At 39.1% G+C, this 22854-nt stretch overlaps 1 protein-coding gene across 2 annotated transcripts in view; it reads right to left on the reverse strand.

Annotated features, from left to right (window-relative positions):
* Positions 1 to 5120: 5120 nt before the first annotated feature.
* The window catches only part of LOC127661460 (semaphorin-3D), a 77153-nt gene continuing 59419 nt past the window's right edge, over positions 5121 to 22854 (reverse strand). For both annotated transcript variants that reach the window (XM_052152196.1, XM_052152195.1), the window contains exons 16-18: positions 21516 to 21580; positions 21142 to 21272; positions 5121 to 10997 (exon numbers count right to left, since the gene is read on the reverse strand). In XM_052152196.1, coding sequence (XP_052008156.1) covers positions 10605 to 10997; positions 21142 to 21272; positions 21516 to 21580 — 589 coding nt within the window. In that variant the 3' untranslated portion in view covers positions 5121 to 10604. The remainder of the gene's footprint in view (positions 10998 to 21141; positions 21273 to 21515; positions 21581 to 22854) is intronic.

The following is a 22854-nucleotide window of genomic DNA, read 5'->3' on the forward strand; positions in this document are numbered from 1 at the left end:
AAAAATGAAAGATTAATAGGTGTGTAATGCAAACATCTGGCTTTATCGCAGAGAGTGAGTTAGCGGTTTGTTCTTAAATATCGATTTTCTAGGCCAAACCTGATACACCTGGTGGGTGGGCGAAAACATACAGACTCTCATAACTTACAAGCTTGCAAGGTCAAATATGCCAAAACCACAGCTCAGTTCACGTCCAATTGACCAAAAGTGATATCAATGACTGAGACAACCATGTGACTAACAGTCTGACCAATAAGACCCAGACCTTGCCATTAGGTCAGCTGACTCGCACTGTTGCTGCATTTTAATCATTTTGGAATTATCGCATTTGGGTGTTTCTTCAACTTTGGGAAATTTCATGTCTCGAGGGTTGATTTTTATTAAAACACAGACTGTCAATAATAAACTACTGCATAAAGTCTGCATATATACGTATATATATATATATATATGTAACGGGAGCCAGCTGGTAGATAGCTGTGCAGACGCTAGAGGCTGTAGCATTTAGCCTCCTTGTTAGCGCACCCGCCTCCCACGCCAGAGACACCGGTTCGAGTCCCGTTCGGAGCAGGGCGAGCAGGGCTGGTTACAATGGTGCCGTGACCCAGATGGGAGTGAGGTTTTGGGGGGTGAGTGTAACGGTGGGCAGCTGATAGATAGTTAGTTGTGCAATGTGTATAAATCTCACTCTCCTGACCTCAAGAGGTGCACTAGCGACTGATGCTAGGGGCTGTATCCTTTAGCCTCCTTGTTAGCGCACCCGCCTCCCACGCCAGAGACGCCGATTCGAGTCCCGTTCGGAGCAGGGCTGGTTACATATATATATATTCCTTTTTCTCCCCAATTTGTAACACCCCATTCCCAATGCGCTCTAAGTCCTCGTGGTGGCGTAGTGACTCAACTCAATCCAGGTGGCGGAGGATGAATCTCAGTTGCCTCCGTGTCCAAGACCGTCAATAAGCACATCTTATCACGTAGCGCGTGTGGAGGCTTCACGCTATTCTCCGCGGCATATACGCACAACTCACCACACGCCCCACCGAGAGCGAGAACCACATTATAGCGACCACAAGGAGGTTACCCCATGTGACTCTACTCTCCCTAGCAACCGGGCCAATTTGGTTGCTAGGGAGACCTGGCTGGATTCACTCAGAACGCCCTGGATTCAAACTCACGACTCCAGGTGTGATAGTCAGCGTCAAAACTCGCTGAGATACCCAGACCCCTGAAATTATTATTTAATATTTTGTAATTAGGATACATAAAATGCAAGCTATAAAATTAGCCTTAGCAAGACAAAGGAGTCGATCATTTTATTTCAGAAACATGACAAAAATGTAATTTCCATCAGCGTCATTTCCAGCACAGAATTCTATTAAACACAACACAGAATTTGAGATGTGCTTGAAATGACACAAGATGAAATAAGTCTGCTGTGATGCACGTACACACACTGTTGCACATTGTTAGTAGACTAACTAAATCAACTCACGGGGTGAAAACTCTTTTAACAAGAGAAATCGAGAAATCCACAGAGCAAAAAAACAACCTGAAGTTGAACAAACACCAATTAACAAGATAAACACAATGTTGTTTTTACCAGTGGGGAAACTCATGATTGTATTTGTCAATTAATTTACTTTTTTTCAATTAAGGAATCATGGCACATGCAAATTGGTACAGGTTATAGTTAGGTTTTAATTGTGAATTTTGGCTCACACATTTTGTGTACCGTTGATGAAGAATAGCTGTAAAACTGTAAAACAGAAAATCTCATTTAGGCAGTTTATGAGGCGACAGGCTCTCATCGTGCTCCATGACAGCATGAAAACGATCACATATGCATGCTTTGCTCTTAATTGTGTTGCACTGGCACTGAAAGAGCTTGTCTTTGCTGGAAAGTGAAAATGATGTTGACCAATGTGTCAATTCCCTTCAATGCACATTGAAATTATGATTTCCAAACTCATGAGCAGGAACTCACTAAGGAGTGCTTGATGACACGTTTTAAAAGAATATAGTTCACCCATCATTAAGATTCTGTTATTTACTCACCCTCATGTTGTTCCAAACCCACATGTTTCTTTCTTCCATGGAACACAAAATGAAATGTTTGATTGCATCTCTTCTGCATTCAATGAAAGTGAATGGGGACTGAAGCAGACATGCTGCCCAACATTTATATTTGTGTTCTATATTAGACAGAAAGTCATAAAGGTTTGGTGCAGTTTCACTGCAGATTGTAAAAACGTCTTAAAGGGACAGTTCCCCCAAAACATTCTCTCATCATTTACTCACTCTCATACCATCCCAGATGTGTTTGACTATCTTTCATCAGCAGAATTGTAACATCTGTAAAGCAATAAAATGATCTCTAATAGTTAAGGAATATGGGTAAAAACAAAACAAAACAATGGCTGAAACTGAACTGCATCACACACACAGTTTTGGAGGGGATCAAAGCAAAATATGCACAAAAATCATAATATTTATAACCAGTGGCATCCTAAAACACTTTCAAGGAGTGGCTCTCATCAATATCAATGCACAAGTCTCTTCAAAGACATTCATTGGCATGGACAACACCCAGCTGATCCCAATCAATCCAATTTAAATCTCTCTCTAGTGCTTCTTCTGTCTGTCTCTCTCTCTCTCTGTCCGTCTTCTGCCCGCACCACCTTTGACCCGTGTCAGCTCAAAGTTGAACATGTCTTTAAATAGAAGCTCTTATAGCTTCAGCGATCACCACTACAGGAGGCATTCTGAAGAGAAAAGATCACTTTCTGCTTGTCTTGGCCATAGTGGGAGGTACATGAAGAGAAAGCGTTATTACTCAAGATTTTAGCACTGATAAATGAGTTTTCCCATCAGCCCAGAAAGACTCATTTCCCCTTCATTGCACTCCACATGTGGTTGTCACTGTCATTCCCGGACGTGCCCCGAATCAGACAGAAAAGCCTTGTTGTCGAACTTTGAGCTTAGACGGATCCAGTGTTATATTTGCAGCACCGATGCTAAAAGTGATTATTAATTAGGGTTTATAAAAGATTACATTTTGCAACATTTGTTTGCATTTGTGTGTGTGTGCATGTCTGACCTATTGACCTCGACGTCCTCAGCAGGGCACTGCTTGCATTATTTACCAAATGTGATGAGATGAGAACTCCTGATGGGAGAGGCGACCTGACCTTGCACACACACACACACACACACACACACACACACACACACACACACACACACACACACACACACTGCTTCAGGCTGTGAGGTTATCTGAGGTCGTGCTCTATTATAACGTATGCGTGAGGAGTTCACACCCTTTCTAATCTGATCTGAGGCCGGTTGACCTCTGAGAAATGGCTGCCTTGCAATAATATCCTTTCTCAGATCAGTCATAACAGCGGCACTCCATGACTCTTGTTTAGGAGTGGAGTCATGGGATATTTGATACGACTGTGCCTGCTTATACGATTTGGGGGCCAGATTGTTTGTCGTTTATTCTTTATTAAATTAAAAAAAAACTATTGTATATTAAATGCAATAACTGACTCGTATTATTACATTACAACATTTTTAGTCATAAACTGCAATTATTGGGGTCCAAGCAGTTTGGAAAAGGGCAGAAAATTATCAAAATTGAAAAAGCCAACTTACTGTTCTACTAAAAGTACCAACATTTTGGACACTAACTCATCCAAGAGCTTTCAACTACAGCCACCAAACTTTGCACAAACCTTTGCAATGCCTAGCTACATGCTAAAACATGCTAACAATGCCTAGTAACACCTAGCTTCATGCTTAACATGCTAGCAAAGACTAGATCCATGCTACAACATGTCTGTCTGTCTATCTGTCTGTCTGTCTATCTATCTATCTGTCTGTCTATCTATCATCTGCCTGTCTGTCTATCTATCTGTCTGTGTCTGTCTGTCTATCATCTGCCTGTCTATCTATCATCTGCCTGTCTGTCTGTCTATCATCTGCCTGTCTGTCTATCTATCTGTCTGTGTCTGTCTGTCTATCATCTGCCTGTCTATATATCATCTGCCTGTCTGTCTGTCTATCATCTGCCTGTCTATCTATCATCTGCCTGCCTGTCTGTCTGTCATCTATCTGTCTGTCTGTCAATCATCTGTCTGTCCGTCTATCTGTCACCTGTCTGTCTGTCTATCTATCATCTGTCTATCTGTCACCTGTCTGCCTATCTATCTATCATCTGCCTGTCTGTCTATCTATCTATCTGTCTGTCAATCATCTGTCTGTCTATCTATCATCTGCCTGTCTATCTATCATCTGCCTGCCTGCCTGTCTATCTATCTATCTGTCTGTCTGTCTGTCAATTAGCTGTCTGTATGTCTATCTATCTATCAGTCACCTGTCTGTCTGTCTGTCTATCTATCTATCATCTGTCTGTCTATCTATCATCTGCCTGCCTGCCTGCCTATCTATCTATCTGTCTCTGTCAATTAGCTGTCTGTATGTCTATCTATCTATCAGTCACCTGTCTGTCTGTCTGTCTATCTATCTATCATCTGTCTGTCTATCTATCTATCCATCTATCATCTGTCTGTCTATCTATCTATCTATCATCTGTCTGTCTGTCTATCCATCTATCATCTATCTATCTATCATCTGTCTGTCTGTCTATTTATCTATCATCTGTCTATCTATCTATCATCTATCTGTCTATCTATCTATCTATCCATCCATCCACTATCATCTGTCTGTCTGTCTATCTATCTATTATCTGTCTGTCTGTCTGTCTATCTATCCACTAACATCTGTCTGTCTGTCTATCTATCTATCTATCTATCTATCTATCTATCTATCTATCTATCTATCTATCTATCTATCTATCTATCTATCCACTATCATCTGTCTGTCTGTCTGTCTGTCTATCTATCTATTATCTGTCTGTCTGTCTGTCTGTCTGTCTGTCTACCTATCTATCTATCTATCTATCTATCTATCTATCTATCTATCTATCTATCTATCTATCTATCTATCATCTGTCTGTCTGTCTAACATCATGTACTTCACTGGAACCCTGCTCTAAATGTCATGTTTATGCTTAGATCAAATGCAAGCTTTCTTTTTGATATTTTATTTTGTGCGCTTTATTATCATGTAGTAATACACTGACGTAATGATTAATGTATGCCGTCCTTAAATCAGAGACCTTCCCAAGTGGTCAAAAGAGACACACATTACGACCAGGTGTAAACAGTGGCTTGCCCGTTCACGGGTGATCGATCGCCCAAAACGCATCTTAATACCAGATAACGGGGCTTTTGATTCAATTGAATTCTTCAATTTGAGCTACAGAACATTTACTAAAATATTAAAGTTAATCTGTTGCACATCTCTTCACTGCACTGTTAAGTAGAAATAAAAAAGTTTATTTTGACACCATTACCATTTTAAATAATGTCATATACCATGAAGAATCTACCTACAGTATGACACATTGCAAGCATAAACAATAATGCACTTTACTCTGAACTGGAATGCTTGGCTATAATCATAGTCTCAAACAAACAAGAGCAAAACAGCCTCTATGTATCATATCTAATGTACAAACAATGTAAATATTTACATATATTCAACATGAATGCATTTTCATTCTTGGCAATGAAGTGGTGCAATATTGCTTTTGTTTCCAGAGTGAAAATAAACACATCGTTTTTCTGAACTTGTGTATTAGATTATATTTTAGGGCTAAACAATTTGGACAAAAAATTGACAGTTTTGGAAAAAAAAATTATTTACAATTGTTATTTGAACTGCAATTTGATTATTAAAACAAACAAACAAACAACAAGTAAGTGTTTCCCAAAATTAAGTCGTGGGCAAACACACTCTACTGCCAATACAAATACTGTTCAAAGCAGGATTCACACTTTCATCCTCTTAAAAACAACCAGACTAAATGAAAAACAAAAATATACAGTGAAACATAGAAACACACATTCACATCTCCTTTATGTGTTCACTCTGTACCTGTTTCTGTTGACTTTGTGAAAGGGTCTCAGCCCACTTCATCATTATTTTTCAGAACCCATTAAAGTTATTGGTAACACTTTCTATGAACCCCATATATTTAATGCATTATAAAGGCATTATAAATACATTATACTGCATTCATAATGTCTCATAATATGCATTATAATAAGTTATAACTTCTCATAAATAATTATAACTACAGTTATAAGTACATTATAAGACTTCCTCTATTCATAGTTATACTTTAGAGTATAATGTGTTATAACACAAGCAACATCCAGTTATAACACATCAGAAGTTAATAAAGTTAATGTTATAAATGCTTTATAGTGTAAACAGTTAAAAGACTTTATGACGTGATATTATAAATGTTCTTTATCTGCTTTAAATAAAGTTACAAAATCAATATCGTCTTATAAACAGTTATAACAAACTTATAACATATAAAACATTACAAGTCAAACTTATATAATGGAAGTTATTAATAAAATAAGATGCACAAACATTAAAGTTTATTGAATAGAGTTCAGTATAGAGTCAGTTTGATTATATATATATATATATATATATATATATATATACTTGGGTGTGTTTAAATCCAAGAAGTTCGGCAACATGTGATCAACATAAATATTTCGAATTTCTGATATATTTTAAATTTGTAGCTTTACACGTGTTTTTCGTAATATCTAAAAATTAAAAACTTAATGTGTTTTATTTTGTATTTTGTGCATGTGTAATGTTTATAACTTCCTGCATGACTTATAATGTCTTATTACCACTTAAACATATCTTATTGATGTTTTAAATAATGTACTTTTATTTTATTGACAAGATTACAAATATATACATGTAGAGCGGAGGGGGGCGCGGCCGGGCTGGAACGATGCACGACCGGTCCCCAATCAGCCTGATGGAGTGCTCGAGGGATAACGGCGGCCGGTGACGACAGTTCGAGAGAGAGAGAGAGAATTACAGGCAGCTGCTCTTTATGTGTGTCTTATTTAATTAAATTTTATTTATATTGTTAAGCCGGTTCTCGCCTCCTCCTTGCCCATCATTATCCCCCCTTACAATACATTATAATACATTATAACATCTGCAGATCAAATTAAATGCTGTTGTGTTATGATGCATTATACTCTAAAGTATAACTATGAATAGATAAGTATTATAATGTATTATAATTGTAGTTACAATAATTTATGAGAAGTTATAACATATTATAAGGTGTTTTATGAGACATTAATAATGCATAATAGAATAGAAATTGAATAGAAATGCAAAATAGAAAATTAACAACAACAACAACTATTATTATTATTATTATTGTTGTCAAACAGTACGATATGTATGTTATATTCTCTTAACCTGCATGCAGGCCTTTATTTTGGCGGAAGCTTTTATTTTGGCGAACACTGAAGGAAGACATTTCTGTTTGTCTTTGAGTTTTGACAATTACCTTTTAATGCATCCACTCTTCTGTCCGTGTGTTTAGAGGTTACTTTAGAATTGGATTGTAACTTTTAGCGGTCAAACATATTTGGGAATAATCTAGAGTGCTGTAAATAACTGCTTTGAGTATGTGTAACATTACAGAGGACCGTGCTGCACAAGCGCAGAGAGCAGAGTGTGCACACTATTTATGTAATGAATTAAATCGCAGCCTTTGCGGCTATCACAAATTCTATTTAATTTTGATGAATCGTTCAGCCCCATTATGTGTTATAGAGTTTGAAGAGGTATGTGCTTTTAATAGGGGAGACCGGGGCAAGTTGTCACATAAGGACGTTGCCATAAGGGCTACATCTCTGTAAGGATACATTTTGGAGTTAACCGTACAATTACACAAATGTGTGTTTTCTCTAGAAGAGGTTTGGTATGTTGACTTCAAACACCTCATTCCAAACCCTCTTAAATTTGAACACTTTTTGTAAATGCGCACACACACTAAACCACACTTGCATACATTCAGTAAGAGGCAGACCTTTAATGAAAGTCTAAAATGTGTTATTTGGAGAAAGGTATATTTTATGACAGTCAGGGTGTTTTAAATGTCCCAAATGCATTATTTAAAATATTTTTGGGCTAAAACAATTGTTTGATATTTTTGTGTGTTACCTTTTTTTGGTGTTGTTGTTGTGTCATAAATTGTTTGGTGCTTCATAATTGTTTAACTATTTAAATTTAGCTGAAAAAGTTGAATGCATGTGTAGATTTAAAGAAAGCCGGTGGTGGTGACGAGTGGATGTGTACCCCCCGTAATGTTCACATGAAACCTACACCACTGTACACCAATGTGTGTGTCACATTGGGGCAAGTTTTCACAAAAGGTCCATTTGTGTTCAACTATATCTTGGGTAATAACGATGAAAATGTTCAGTGGCTTTTTTGTAGCCAAGACTTCGAGTTACGTGTCTATACAGAAACTGACTCTCAATTATAAACATACATTGAGAAATATTCACAGAAATAAAAAGTGTGTCAACTAGCCCCGATCTTCCCTATTCCATACGCTTATATTAAAGAGCAGTCAAGATGACTGGTGGTCACAAGGGTTATTTTAGGCTACAATAGTGGCATAATGTTGATTACCACAAAACAATATTTAGACTAGTCTCTCACAAATCTGTGTTACAGTGAGACACTTACAATGGAAGTCAATGGGACAATCCGTACACTGTTTCAAAGGTATAGCCACAAGACGTAAACAATATGCATGTAAACATGACTTTAGTGTGATAAATTCACTTACTAACCTTTCCAGTGTTCCAATTTAGAACTACATTTGTAAACCCTAAAATGACTTTAAAAATGACAGTTTAAACAATTTAAATACCACCTCAGGTGTGCATTATTTTTAAACAATTCCACGGGCCGGAGTCAATCATTCCGCGGTTACCACGGTTACCACACCTTAAAACATCATTTAGAGTTTTATCTCAAAACATTTTCTGATTTTCATCCCTAAAACGCTCTAGTGAGTGTAACTACTTTCTTCCGCCACATATTCAGCGTCTTGTTTTAATACAGTCGGAGCCTTCGTTGCTACGTCACGTAAGAACTAGCAACGGATGCTTGCGTTGCTTTACTTGAGGACTCACTGGAGGAACAAGTTAGTGTGTTTGTGCGTGTGTGTGAGAGTTCACACTTGATGGATCGAAGAGAGAAACGCAGAAAATGAGAGAGATTACTTCTGGGATTTCTGGGAGCATTTTGTGTCAGAAGTAACATCGCTTCAAAATCGGCAAGATGCGTGCCACCATATTGCGCTTTTAGAAATCTTAACAAATCCCCACTGATATGCAAAACATTACGACATGTTTTTCACTCACGAGTCTGGGCCTTAAATGTGTGCGTTACACGTTTAATGTGTGTGTGTGAGAGGGAGACAGAGAGAGAGAGAGAGAGGGGGGGGGGCGTGAGGGTTTTACACACAGATATTTCAGGTAATATAGAAACTGTTGTATTGATCAAGTGTATCTTGATTTAATACAGCTCAAGTGGTGGTGGTGTAGTGGGCTAAAGCACATAACTGGTAATCAGGAGGTTGCTGGTTCGATCCCCACGGCCACCACCATTGTGTCCTTGAGTAAGGCACTTAACTCCAGGTTGCTCCGGGGGGATTGTCCCTGTAATAAGTGCACTGTAAGTCACTTTGGATAAAAGCTTAAATGTAAGTCTTCATTGCTATTTCAAAAACGTCATGTTAGAACCAGCAACAGAGGCTTGTGCTGCTTTTCTCTCTCTCTCTCTGTGTGTGTGTGTGTGTGAGAGCGAAACGGGGGGGGGGCGGGAGGGGTAGCATGGTGTTTAACTGTACAGCTATGCGAGGCTGATTAGGGCGAAATATATTGAAACATTATAAGTTATTTTGGATAATAGAAATTATTTATTGATCAAGTCGCGGTTGTGTAGCTCTATTTTTCGGTTGCGACTTGAGTCTCAGTATGCTGTGTGTGTGTGTGTGTGTGTGTGTGTGTAAGTGCAGGGGAGACAAGGGAGCATCAGGGCATCTTTTTAAACGAAATTGAAATATATGTTGGATATTTTAGACATTGTTTTGACGTTCTTAACCAATGTCTTATTTTGTTATTTTGTTGTGGTCGGCTGTCGGGCTCTTTGAAATAACTGAAATAATTTGGTGAAGTGATGTGGAACTGTTATGCGGTCACACTGGAACTACTTTATAGCCGTGCGTTTACTTGAAAAATGATTGCACACCTTAAAACGTCCATCAGCCAATCAGAATCAAGCATTCAACAGACTCATGTTATAAAGCTCAAATAATGCACAAGTTTTAACTGAACAATTAATGTACATGCTTTCAGAAAATGATAAAGGAGCAACAAGTCTAAATATGTTTTGTGTTAATCAACATTATGCCACAAATGCTGTTGATTGAGCTTAACTTGAACCTGAAATATTCCTTTTAACATTGGTAAAGAATCAGTGGATCGCTTTAGGTGCACTGAAGGAGAAGATGAATGTCTCTTCTTGCATTTGGTTTACAATTGAGCTAATCCTCTGCCAGTGCTAACGAGGGCATTGGTACTTTTTAACTTCACGACCAAATCCAACAGTCATCATTGGCACCCCTAATGGTGACGTCGATTCCTACTTTTGCGGAACTCTTGGACGTGTTTCCATTTGCCCTTCTGTTTTTGCTTCTTCTCTCTGTGCCAGAGCGTTTCACAGTACTCGTCCAGAGAGCGCGCAGGACCGCTCAGCAAGCGCAAGTAATCCTTGTAGCGTTGGCGAGGTTCCGCCGCCGTAATCTCCGTCGCGATGGGGTTTTCTGACAATGCTTGTGAAACAGTTGGGTGTCCGTGGATTTGTCCTCTTTCCAAGACATGAAGAGAGAGGTGTAGGAGGGTACGGGTGAAGCTGTGTTCCTGAGAGGTGCAGAAATACGAACCGGCGTCACTACGCTGGAGCCAACGAATCAGCAAACCCCGCTCTGTTACGACCACACGGTCATCTGGTTTGATCTGTAACAACCAGCCACACATACAATTACGATTTAATCTCCATAACAACTATTTCTACAAATGTTTTATGTGAAACACACCAAATTAACTTAATCACCAAAAGGAGAATTCATATGTCACTTGTTGGGTTTATCCTCATGAATCATTATGTGCAATAGCGCTGCAGAGCCCAGGAGGCCACAGCGAGACTCCCACAAGGTCAAGAGATCAGTCTTTAACCTCTGCGCTCCGCTTCCTGCTGACCTCACATTACACCATTTGATTGGTCATTAGAGTCTTATTAGAGCAATTAGACAAGCTGACCACATGTTAATGCTAAAGAGAGAGGCAGAAGAAGGTGGAGGTGACAAGCGCTTGGTCTTGAGTGATTACATGGCCTAATTTCAACAAGGTGTGTAATGATCAAGCCTGATCTATATCCAGGGCTCGAGTTGATGGGGGATGCGATGTGATGTCATCCCTCTTGTTGAAAGAAACTGCAAAAAGCATCCTTGTAAAACCACCATCCCCCTTAGATCAATTCTGCAATCATGCAAGTACAATATTTTAATTACCTATGTTTGATAACATTAAATATTGGCGATCGGCCGATCAGAATTAGATTTCGACATGTTTGGGGTTGCCAGAAATCAAGCGGTGAAATCCCCCAATCAGATATATACACTTGCACATTTTGGAAATCAATACCAATAGCGTGCAAGCTCTCTTTCCACTGCGAAAAAGGTGACGGTGCACTTTAAAAAATGGCCAAAAGAGCAGTTCAAATAAATCTTTTGACTTTCTTAAAAAAGGTAGAGAACAGAAGGTAACATGTTGCTATAGTTCACGGTTACAACGTGTACATGTTTTTTACTTTTCAGGTATTTTTTTTTTATTATAAAAACAATTTTCAGGTTTTCATCTCTAATAAGCTTTTTTGAAACAGCCCAAACTTCCATTGGTTATTGGAGTAAAAAAGATGTGCGACTGTGAGCGAGCGATCAAGAGAAATCCGTTTTCATAATCTTCATTTACAACATTCATCATAAAATATCATAACAGAGGGTAAAAAATCATGGACAGAAATAAATGGGGTATTTGGAGCAAAACTGCTACTGAAAATGACAAAAATGCCCTCAAAATTCAAAATGCACCCATTATGAATTCACTCTTATTTTTATTTTATGACTTCATATAGTTAGAAAACGCCAATAAAAATCAATGTCCCACTATCAAAAATGATACAACAGTCAAGGTTATTACGGAGTGGTGGTGGTGTAGTGGTCTAAAGCACATAACTTGTAATCTGGTAATCAGAAGGTCGCTGGTTCGGTCCCCACAGCCACCACCATTGTGTCCTTGAGTAAGTCACTTAACTCCAGGTTGCTCCAGGGGATTGTCCCTGTAATAAGGGCTCTGTAAGTCACTTTGGATAAAAGTGTCTGCCAAATGCATAAATGTAAACTGTAAATGTATTACAATATTACTATAGAAAAACCATGTTTCTGCCAAAAAAAACAAAAAATGCAACTGTCATGGTTACATATAGTTGATAGGCCGATAACGATTTTGTCATGTTTAGATGTGTCTTTTATTTTGAAATGTGTTCACTTCCTTGTCTGGTCATGTGATTATCCTGTTCCCGCCATGTTTCATGTGTTCTGTTCTCATTGGTTCCTTTGTTTATTAGTCTTGTCTTGTTATTGGTTCATGTTTCATTGTCTTATCAGTTCTAGTTTGTCATTGGTTTAGTTTAATAGTCTTGTTATCTTGTTTATAGTTCTGTCTGGATGTCTTGTTATCCATGTCATGTATTTAAGCCCTCATGTTTACCATTGTCCTTTGTCTAGTGTTGATGTAATGTTGTTGTTTCACATTTGGATTTATGGTTATTAGATTTCACTCATCTTGTAAATAATCTGCACTTGGGTTTGTACATCATCGTCTTCTCCTGTGTCATTGCCTGCCAACTTCATTACCAATATTTTACTTAGGAATGCTTAAAATATTTATAAAGAGGTACAAAAAGGGTACAAAAGCTTTTAACTGTTCAAACAATAAATAATTTCCAATATAAATAAGTTACAGTACCTCAGAAGTAAAACAGAGTACTTTTTACTTAAGTGGTATATTGGTGCAGTATCTGTACTTTTACTCGAGTACTTTTTCCAACACTTCTCAATAGTGGTTACATTTACATTTATGCATTTGGCAGATGCTTTCATCCAAAGCGACTTACAGAGCACTTATTACAGGGACAATCCCCCCGGACCAACCTGGAGTTAAGTGCCTTACTCAAGGACACAATGGTGGTGACTGTGGGGATCGAACCAGTGACCTTCTGATTACCAGTTTACCAGTTATGTGGTTTAGACCACTACACCACCACCACTCCTTAGTGCTATTTTCTCTCAGTTTTCTCTGTCTTGCATCCAATTATTCCCAAATATCAGCTTCTCTATCTCTTTGTCTTCCCTCCTTCCGTCCTTCTCTTGTTTCTCTCTTTATATATATTTTTTCTGCTTTGTGTTTTTGTGCCTGCTGATTTCTCCTGCTAGTCATGCTGTTGTCGTGGACTAAATCAATACAGCTGTTCAGAGTCGATAGAAGAAGATGCTTCAAAGCATACCTAACCCCTGTAAAACACACACATCCATGGAGAATTACCGCTGCATTGACTTACAGTCATCCATCTGCCATCTAAAGAGTGCATAAAGGAAATGCAAAAGTCATGATAGCAGAAAACAGCTATTTAAATTTTAACTTCTAAGGGGGCCCTGGGTAACTCAGTGGTAAAGACGATGACTACCACCTCTGGAGTCACGAGTTCGAATCCAGGGCATGCTGAGTGACTCCAGCCAGGTCTCCAAAGCAACCAAATTGGCCCAGTTGCTAGGGAGGGTAGAGTCACATGGGGTAACCTCCTTGTGGTCACTATAATGTGGTTTGCTCTCAGTGGGGCACGTGGTGAGTTGTGCGTGGATGTCGTGGAGAATAGCGTGAAGCCTCCACACATGCTATGTCTCTGCAGTAATGCGCTAAACGAGCCACGTGATAAGTCATTACGCACCCACGAGGACTTAGAGCGCATTGGGAATTCCAAATTGGGGAGAAAAAAAAAACTTAAATTCTAAATAAGAATGCAAGATTTTTGCCATAGTAGTGTGTCAGGAAAAGAAGTGTGTGAGGAAATGGGTCCGTTTAACACTGTCTAAAGCACCTGTGACAGCTGGAACTAAAACATAAAGGCCAAGGGCACATTAGGGTCAAGATGAAACGTGTGTGTATGTCATGGAGATGTTATGGTGTGTGGGTGTGTTTGAGTCTGTGCTTTGTATTTCAGCAGTATATCGCGGCGTGTGACTCCTGCTGAAGGTTTTACTGGAGGGTGAGAGGAAACTGGCCTCTGATCATAGACCCAGGTTTAAGCAAAACATCTGTCTGTTAAAGCAGTGCTGGGTCAAAGGCATTAAAAGCGTGATACGAGACCTCTGTCTGTCTGCGGCCCCTCTGCATGGTGCGGGGTCTCTCTTTAGGTTCTGAGAGAGAAATGGAAGCGCAGCGGAATTACGGCATTGATTCAATTTAGGCGTTTCATCCAATCATAATTCAGCATCTGCTTTATAAGTTCTGCAAGTGTTGTTCATCATTTGTCATGCGCACTGGTTTCACTCACACGCATATGAGCAAAACACAATCTTTTTTTCATGCTGCTTCGCTTTTCAAGCAAACAATCGCTTCATATTTGTATAATACATCGCTGGTTTACTCGCCTATACATTCACATTCATCTATGCAGCTGGTCTCAACTCTTCTCTTCGGGGAACAATTTGTCAACTCGTCTAACTCGTGGTCATTGGGGTTTAGGTTTTGCTATCAATGATATCAATTCCCTCTTCATCATATATTCATATGGTCTGGTAAATGGTCTGCACTTATATACCTTAGCAGGTTATATAACTTAGAGGTTACCAAAGCACTTTACACTGTGTCTCATTCACCCATTCACACTCACATTCACACACCAATGATGGCAGAAGGCATGCAAGGTGCTAGCCTGCCATTGGGAGCAACTTGAGGTTCGGTGTCTTGCCCAAGGACACTTCAGCATGTGGAGTCATGTGGGCCGGGAATCAAACCACCAACCCAGCGATTAGCAGCCGACCCGCTCTACCACCTGAACCACAGCCGCCCCATATGAGTATGGCTTTTCACGCGGCAAGTACAGCTGTTCTCTTAAAGAGCAACATGCAGGTTGAATTTATAACTGAATTAATACTTTATATTGTCTGCAGAGGTCTTTTAAAAACACATATGTAGAAATTACTAATGAAATCTCATTTGATGTAGAGATTTTGATGAAAATGTGCTAGGCTCTGGAATACGCCTTTCCCGCTATCAACGCGTCATATGATGTAGGGCTGAGGCAAACAAAAGAGCTCATGGTCAGCTCTCATTGTGGGTGTTGATGTAGTTAGAGCAGTAGTGAGAGACAGAAAGTTTTAGAGAAGCCATAATGGTAAATTATTGTGTTTGTGCTGGTTGCACGAATTCCAGCCTGTCAGGACATCGTGTCCATCATTTTCCTTCTAGAAAAACAAGGCTTTTCGGTCTTGAGTGCGTTTTGTGCAGGTGAAGAGAGCAGACTTCACTGCCGCGTCTGTTACCACACACTCGGTCGCTTGTGGCGCACATTTCACTCGAGAATTATCGACCTGGAGATTTGTTGGAGTCTCGGATGGGATTTCGGAGTAAGGACCACGTGAGGCTGATTACTGATGCTGTTCCCTCGGTGCACTCGATGGAATCAAGTCCACCGTCAAAGTGTACACCGGATTTTGGCGCTGGCTGGACTGGAGGACAAATTGCTAACGTTAGCAGACATTCTGTGCAACTAAAACGAGGACTTAGCAGAGTAAGTCTTACTTTTAATAATTTTAACTCTTAATTTGCTCATAATTATAGGCCTGTGGGCCATCATAGGCATGTTCGGCCCACACCGAGAACTCGGTTTCTTCATTCAGCATCCATTGTAACCTGAGCTTGAACTTGACCAGACTCCTCGCCCATCGTCACTTCGGTTAGTGCTTTATAGACGCTGAAGTTATTTTATCACAATTTATCTCAAAATATCGTTAATGGCTAAATATATATTACTCCAGTTCAGAAAATCTAGTTGTTTTATCATCAACATACACTATGCTATATAGGGGTGTCCAACCTGCATGTTGCTCTTTAAAGGGAAATGCTCATATGCCTTATGTGCCTTCTGCCACCTAGTGGTAGGATTTACTGAATTACACTAAAGTAACAGAGCAGTATGTCCCGGTCATTCCAAATATGGTGACAAATATGTCCCTTGACTTTAAGCCATAATAAATATTCAAATAGTTTGAAGTAGTCAAAGTTTTACCCTCAGCTTCTATGGGTGTACACTGAATTGTAATTGTAAAAGTTGGTCAGTCATATATTTTGAGTGTACCAGGCTAATTTGGCTTAGTTCATCTAGTAACATTTGTCAGGGGTGTATTTCATGTATTTATTGATACTGGAATTGTTCTCTAAGCTTCTCTACTTGGTTCTATTCTGACAGCATGATAAACGTTTCTATTAAATGGTTCTCAACGCATACTTTGTCAACATCTTACAATTAGGTAAGTGATGGTATTTTCGCTCAGGGTAAGATTTCACTGTTCTGGGACAGTGCTCTTTTGAAGCAGATACCTAATTCGATTAAGCTTCTCATGTCATTAATCAATGTGTGTTGGCTTTTGACACAGACTTCGACAAAGCTTAGGTATCTACATCTCATCATTACTGGCATTTACATATTTGCCCTCTTGATCTGCTTCTTGTGGCATTCATCATTTCTTTGACCTTTCAGTCCTATACATATTCAAGTTATCTATAAAGCATATTAAAAACTACAGTATAGACCAAAGTGCTGTACATTTAAGATCGAACAGAACAAAACAGTGTTATTAAAACACAATAAAAATAAACAGGTAAGTGAAAAGCATTTGTGTTATTTGTGTTCATGTATACATAAATAAATGGTAAAGCATAGTTGTCTTGCAGGGTATTGCAAAAGCAATGCTAACCCGTCCGCAGGTTAAGAAGTTTAGCAATCCTTCGCAATCCAAGTTTAGAAATCCAAATTCCAATGGTATTTTCAAGAGTATTACACAACCAATGTCTGCCCTATTCAGGGCTCAGACGCATTATTGGCTTTGCTATCCTATTCAAGGGTATTTCACTAACAATGCTCACCCTATCAGGGCTTGAACACATAGCTAAGAATTGGTTATCCTTTCCAAGGGTATTGCACAACCAATGCTTGCCCAATTCAGGGCTCAGTCAAGTCAAATGCTTTGGTTATCCAAAGGGAATGGCCCTGTAATAAGTGCACTGTAAGTCTGCCAAATGCATAAATGTAAATGTATGCAGGACTCAGGGATATCCTAAGCATTGTTTATCCTTTTCAAGGGTATTACACGATCAAAGCTTGCCCTACGCAGGACTCAGTTACATCCAAAGCATTGTTTATCCTTTTCAAGGGTATTGTACGATTAAAGCTTGCCCTACGCAGGACTCAGTTACATCCTAAGCATTGTTTATCCTTTTCAAGGGTATTACACGATCAAAGCTTGCCCTACGCAGGACTCAGTTACATCCTAAGCATTGTTTATCCTTTTCAAGGGTATTACACGATCAAAGCTTGCCCTACGCAGGACTCAGTTACATCCTAAGCATTGTTTATCCTTTTCAAGGGTATTACATGATCAAAGCTTGCCCTACGCAGGACTCAGAGACATCCTAAGCATTATTTATCCTTTTCAAGTGTCCCCCTTGCCCCACCGCCTTTGCTCTATGCTTCTGTAGAATGTTACACTACACACACTTCTTAGTTTAATGTGTATTTAATCATATCCTGTGTTTTTTTTCATACAATTATTTTGTATTTTTTATTTCCACCTTCTGAAGACACGGTTTGTCGTTTATATTTGTATTAATTTTGGGGTTTAATTTTATTAGGCCTAAATTCTTTTTGGGGTAAGTTCCTCTCCCCTGCAATCATTGTCTTCCGGCAGGATCTGATGGTTCGAGCAAAAATTCGGAACTCTGAACATTAGGATCGGGTTTACGTCAAAGGAAAACATTCTAACCCATATCATGGTTATTCTCGTTTATTCCGTGTCTTTCTGGTAGAAATGGAAGCTCAGCGGTAATTCTATAAGGAAGACTCTGTAGGATTACACCATTCATTCAATTAAGGCATCTCATAAAATCATAATTCAGCATCTGCTTCATAAGTTAAGCAGGTGTCCTTCATTGTTTGTCATGCACACTGGTTTTACCCCACCCACCCCTTCACCACCAGATTAGGTCCCGTCCTGTTGTAGGGGTATGTAAAAATTCTGAACTCTGAACCGTAGGATGTTGCTTACACCAAAGGTAAATTTTCTACCCCATATCATGATTATTCTCATTTATTTCTATTCTTTCTGGTAGAAAGGCTGGAACCGTACACCCAGGAACTCTCACCATCTCAAATATGAGCTGGCCTGCCAGTGGCCCAGAAGCCTCTGGGAAATTATATTTGGTTGTAAAATGAAGGGAGTGTAGAGGGTGTAAAATAAATGGAACGGGATGAGGGAACGAGAGAGACAGAAGGCATGAGAGTGAGTGAGGTTAGTCGTATTTAGGGTTAGAAATTTAGACGTTAAGTTCTGTTAATGGTTTAGCCCAACCTCAATTTTCCAACATTACGACTGTCGTACAGTTGTGACGTCATTTCCACAACACCAAACACTTTTAATTTTAATTATTATAAATATTATTAAAAATACTTGTTAACAAATTGGACAATGAAGAGCATGTTTGAGATGAAATATGGAGACAAAAAAAAGAAAGATCTAATAATCTTTTTTTATTGGGCGTCATTTCCAATCAAGCTATAATTTTAGCAAATTATGCAAAAGGTTTGACTGTAATATTTAATTGTGTGCATTTAGAAATCAGCAGTTATTAGCTCTGAAATTAGCATTAGCAAATTAAAGGACTTCGAAAACCGTTACAAATGTAATTTCCATCAGCGTCATTTCCAGCACAGAAAAAACCTTCAAGGAACCAAAGCGAACCTAAAACTGCTAAGAGGAGACTTAATTTAAACCAAAATCATTCAATTCCTTACAATTCTCACCCCTGGTCCAACTGCTGTGTTTTTAGTACTGTAAGACACACAGTGTCTGTTTCTGTCTTCGCAAACAGATATCAGTGCACACCTTGTTTTGATAAACATTCCCACAAACAGGCACAAAGAAAGCATTGTTTTCTCTTCTATCATGTATTGTTGTTTTTTTAAGAGGTGAAGTATGGGGTGATATTGTCAGATTGCACCACAGGTGTGAGATTGTGTGTTTGTGTGTATTGCAGGTGCTTTAAGCAGCTGTGCTGTTGGGAGTCTTTCATTTGTGTCTGATTTTGTGGGAAGGACAGATAGAAGAAAAGCAGGAAGGGAAGCTAAAATAAAACAAATGCATAGCAGGACTGATGTTTACATGAGATGTGGGACTGCAGGATATTTCTGCAAGCAGGAAACTGCACATTTCTTCGTAATTGCACCACTAATGACGTTTGTGCTCTGATTTGACCTTCTGCAGAATTTTTCTGTCATGCCTACACAAAACTCTAACACACGCACATACAGTACAGACTCCTGTTGGGATTAATTGTTGGGAAGATGGATCAATACAAGGATATGCTGATCTACCACTCCAGAGTCAGGTCTTGGCCTCTGTCTATTCATCACAGCCAACAAGGCAGGACACACACACACACACACACACACACACACACACACACACACACACACACACACACACCTATGGCAGAAGGTTAGAATGACCTCTGAATCTGCACTGTGAACTCCATCATTACACACACACACACACACACACACACACACACAAGTTGGGTTTCCATGTTTTATGGGGACTTTCCTTAGACATAATGATTTTTATACTGTACAAACTTTATATTCTATCCCCTAAACCTAACCCTACCCCTAAACCTAACCCTCACAGAAAACTTTCTGCATTTTTACATTTTCAAAAAACATAATTTAGCATGATTTATAAGATGTTTTCCTCATGGGACAAACAAATAGTCACCACAACGTCAAACATTTCGATTTTACTATCCTTATGGGGACATTTGGTCCCCACAAAGTGATAAATACATGCTCACACACACACAAGCACACACACACACACACACACACACACACACACACTCTTATACACACACATACACAAACACTCGCACATACACACTCTTATACACACAGGCATACACACACACTTACACACTCTTACACACACTCTTATACACACACACACACATATAAACACACATACACACTCTTACACACACTCTTATACACACACACACATATAAACACACATACACACTCTTACACACACTCTTATGCACACACACACACACACACACACACACACACACATCCACACTCTTGCACAAACTCTTATACACACTCTTATACACACACACACATATAAACACACATACACACTCTTACACACACTCTTATACACACACACACACACACACACACACACACACACACACACACATCCACACTCTTGCACAAACTCTTATACACACTCTTATACACACACACACATATAAACACACATACACACTCTTACACACACACACACACACTCTTATACACACAAACACACACACACACACACACACACACACACACACGTACATACATGTTTTGAACATATTCTTTATTGATATAAGGATTCCTTGAACGGAGCTCATACCGGGCTAATGGGGGGGCACCAAAAATCTATAATAATAACATAATAAATTATGAACCTCTTCTGAAAGCAAATCATAAACATATGTGATGGCATGAAAGTAAATAATGAGAGAAATTTCATTTTTGGGTAAACTATTCCTTTAACCTGTTATTGTACATAATACTGAATGATGGTTAATGTATAAAACACTGGACATAAATGAGTGCAAAGTATCAGGAGGCCACCATTGTTTTTTTCGACATGTCATTGGAAGTGTAAGTTTAATATCATGGTATATGAATATGGGGGCAGATATGTGTGAGTGGTACCTCTTGCCGGTGGTCAGCTCCTGGCTTAAGGATGAACCATCGGATCTGGGCCTGCTGGGATTTAGAGACACACTCAAGAAAAGACGAGTTACTCTCCACTCCGTACAACACCTTCTCTTCGATATTCCTCACTGAGAGAGAGAGAGAGAGAGAGGCATCAATCAGTGTTTTTAAAAGAGAGTAAAGGTATTTTTTGGGTTTGTGTTTTGTCCATTAGGTGAACCCCACAGGACAATGTAACATCTTAGAACCAAACAGAGCTTTAAGTGCTTTTACTGTATGCTTCATACACTCATTCATGCACACACACACACACACACACACACACACACACACACACACACACACACACACACACACACACACTTCCTCACCATCATCTGTATCCCAACAATGGCTGGACGGGTCTCCATGTTTGATGTCCTGCCTTCTGGCCCTCCTGTAAGACAGACGGACACATATTAACAGCATCCGCTGTATCTTCACAATTGGTAGAAACCCTCTGATGTTAGAATAATGAATTTGGACCTTAAAGGGACAGTTCACCCAACAATGAAAACTCCTTCATCATTTACTCACCCTCATGCATCCCAGATGTGTTTGACTTGCTTTCTTCTGCAGAAAACAAATGAAGATATTTAGAAGAACATCTCAGCTCTGTAGGTCCATACAATGCAAGTGAATGGTGACCAGCACTTTAAAGCTCCAATAAGCATATATAGTCAACATAAAAGTAATCCATACGACTCTGATGGTTAAAATAATATCTTCTTAAGCTAAACGATCACTTTGGCTAAATGCAAATCAATATTTAAGTCATTTTCACAATAACTGTTTACTTCCGGTCGCTCTCCAAAGTGTAACATTTCTGGTCACCATTCACTTGCATTATATGGACCTACAGAACTGAAATATACTTCTAAAAAACCTTATTTATGATCTGCTGAAGAAAGAAAGTCACACACATCTGGGATGGCATGAGGGTGAGTAAATGATGAGAGAGTTTTCTTTGTTGTGTGAACTGTCCCTTTAACTAAGCCAAACTGCCTCGTTCTTCCAGGTGCAATTTCACTATGGATTTAGACATTTTTGCTAACTTTTGGACAACATAACAGTCGGTGGTTCCAGTACTGCCTGCATGTTAAGAACACGGGCAACCCATCCAATTTAAAAACAAAGATAAAGGTGCTGTAAGCGATTTTATTCATGGAAAATATGCAAAATATTTTCCAACTCCCTTAAAGATATTAATAAAATAAGTGTCCTGAGATATCTCACCGGTCTGCGACAGCTGTAGACTTTGAAAACAGCAAACAAAAATGTTGACGCTTTTCACCTGTCAATCATTTTGCTTGTTCTCAAAGTGTCGTATTTGAAGCGGATCATTGAGACTATGATTCATAATGTTTGTCAGATGAGGGCGCTATTGTGCCATTGTTGGATTTGACAGCAACAGGAACAAACGATGCTGCTCTTGTACTCTCAAAATTATCTTTGGAGGGCGGGGTTTTGGAATGAGGGGGCGTGGCTAACTCAACAGCTCAGTCACGTGAAAGCTTCAGAACGTTAAAATCACTTACAGCACCTTTTAATCAATAAAGAAAGCTCAGCAACAGCTAAGAATGGCCACTCTAGCAGCAGTTCATTGCTTTAATTATATGCATGTTATAATATTACTAGTGCTGTCAGTCATTAAATGTTTTAGTCGCGATT

The sequence above is a fragment of the Xyrauchen texanus genome, chromosome 21 (genome assembly GCF_025860055.1).
Source record: "Xyrauchen texanus isolate HMW12.3.18 chromosome 21, RBS_HiC_50CHRs, whole genome shotgun sequence".
NCBI classification, from domain to species: domain Eukaryota; kingdom Metazoa; phylum Chordata; class Actinopteri; order Cypriniformes; family Catostomidae; genus Xyrauchen; species Xyrauchen texanus.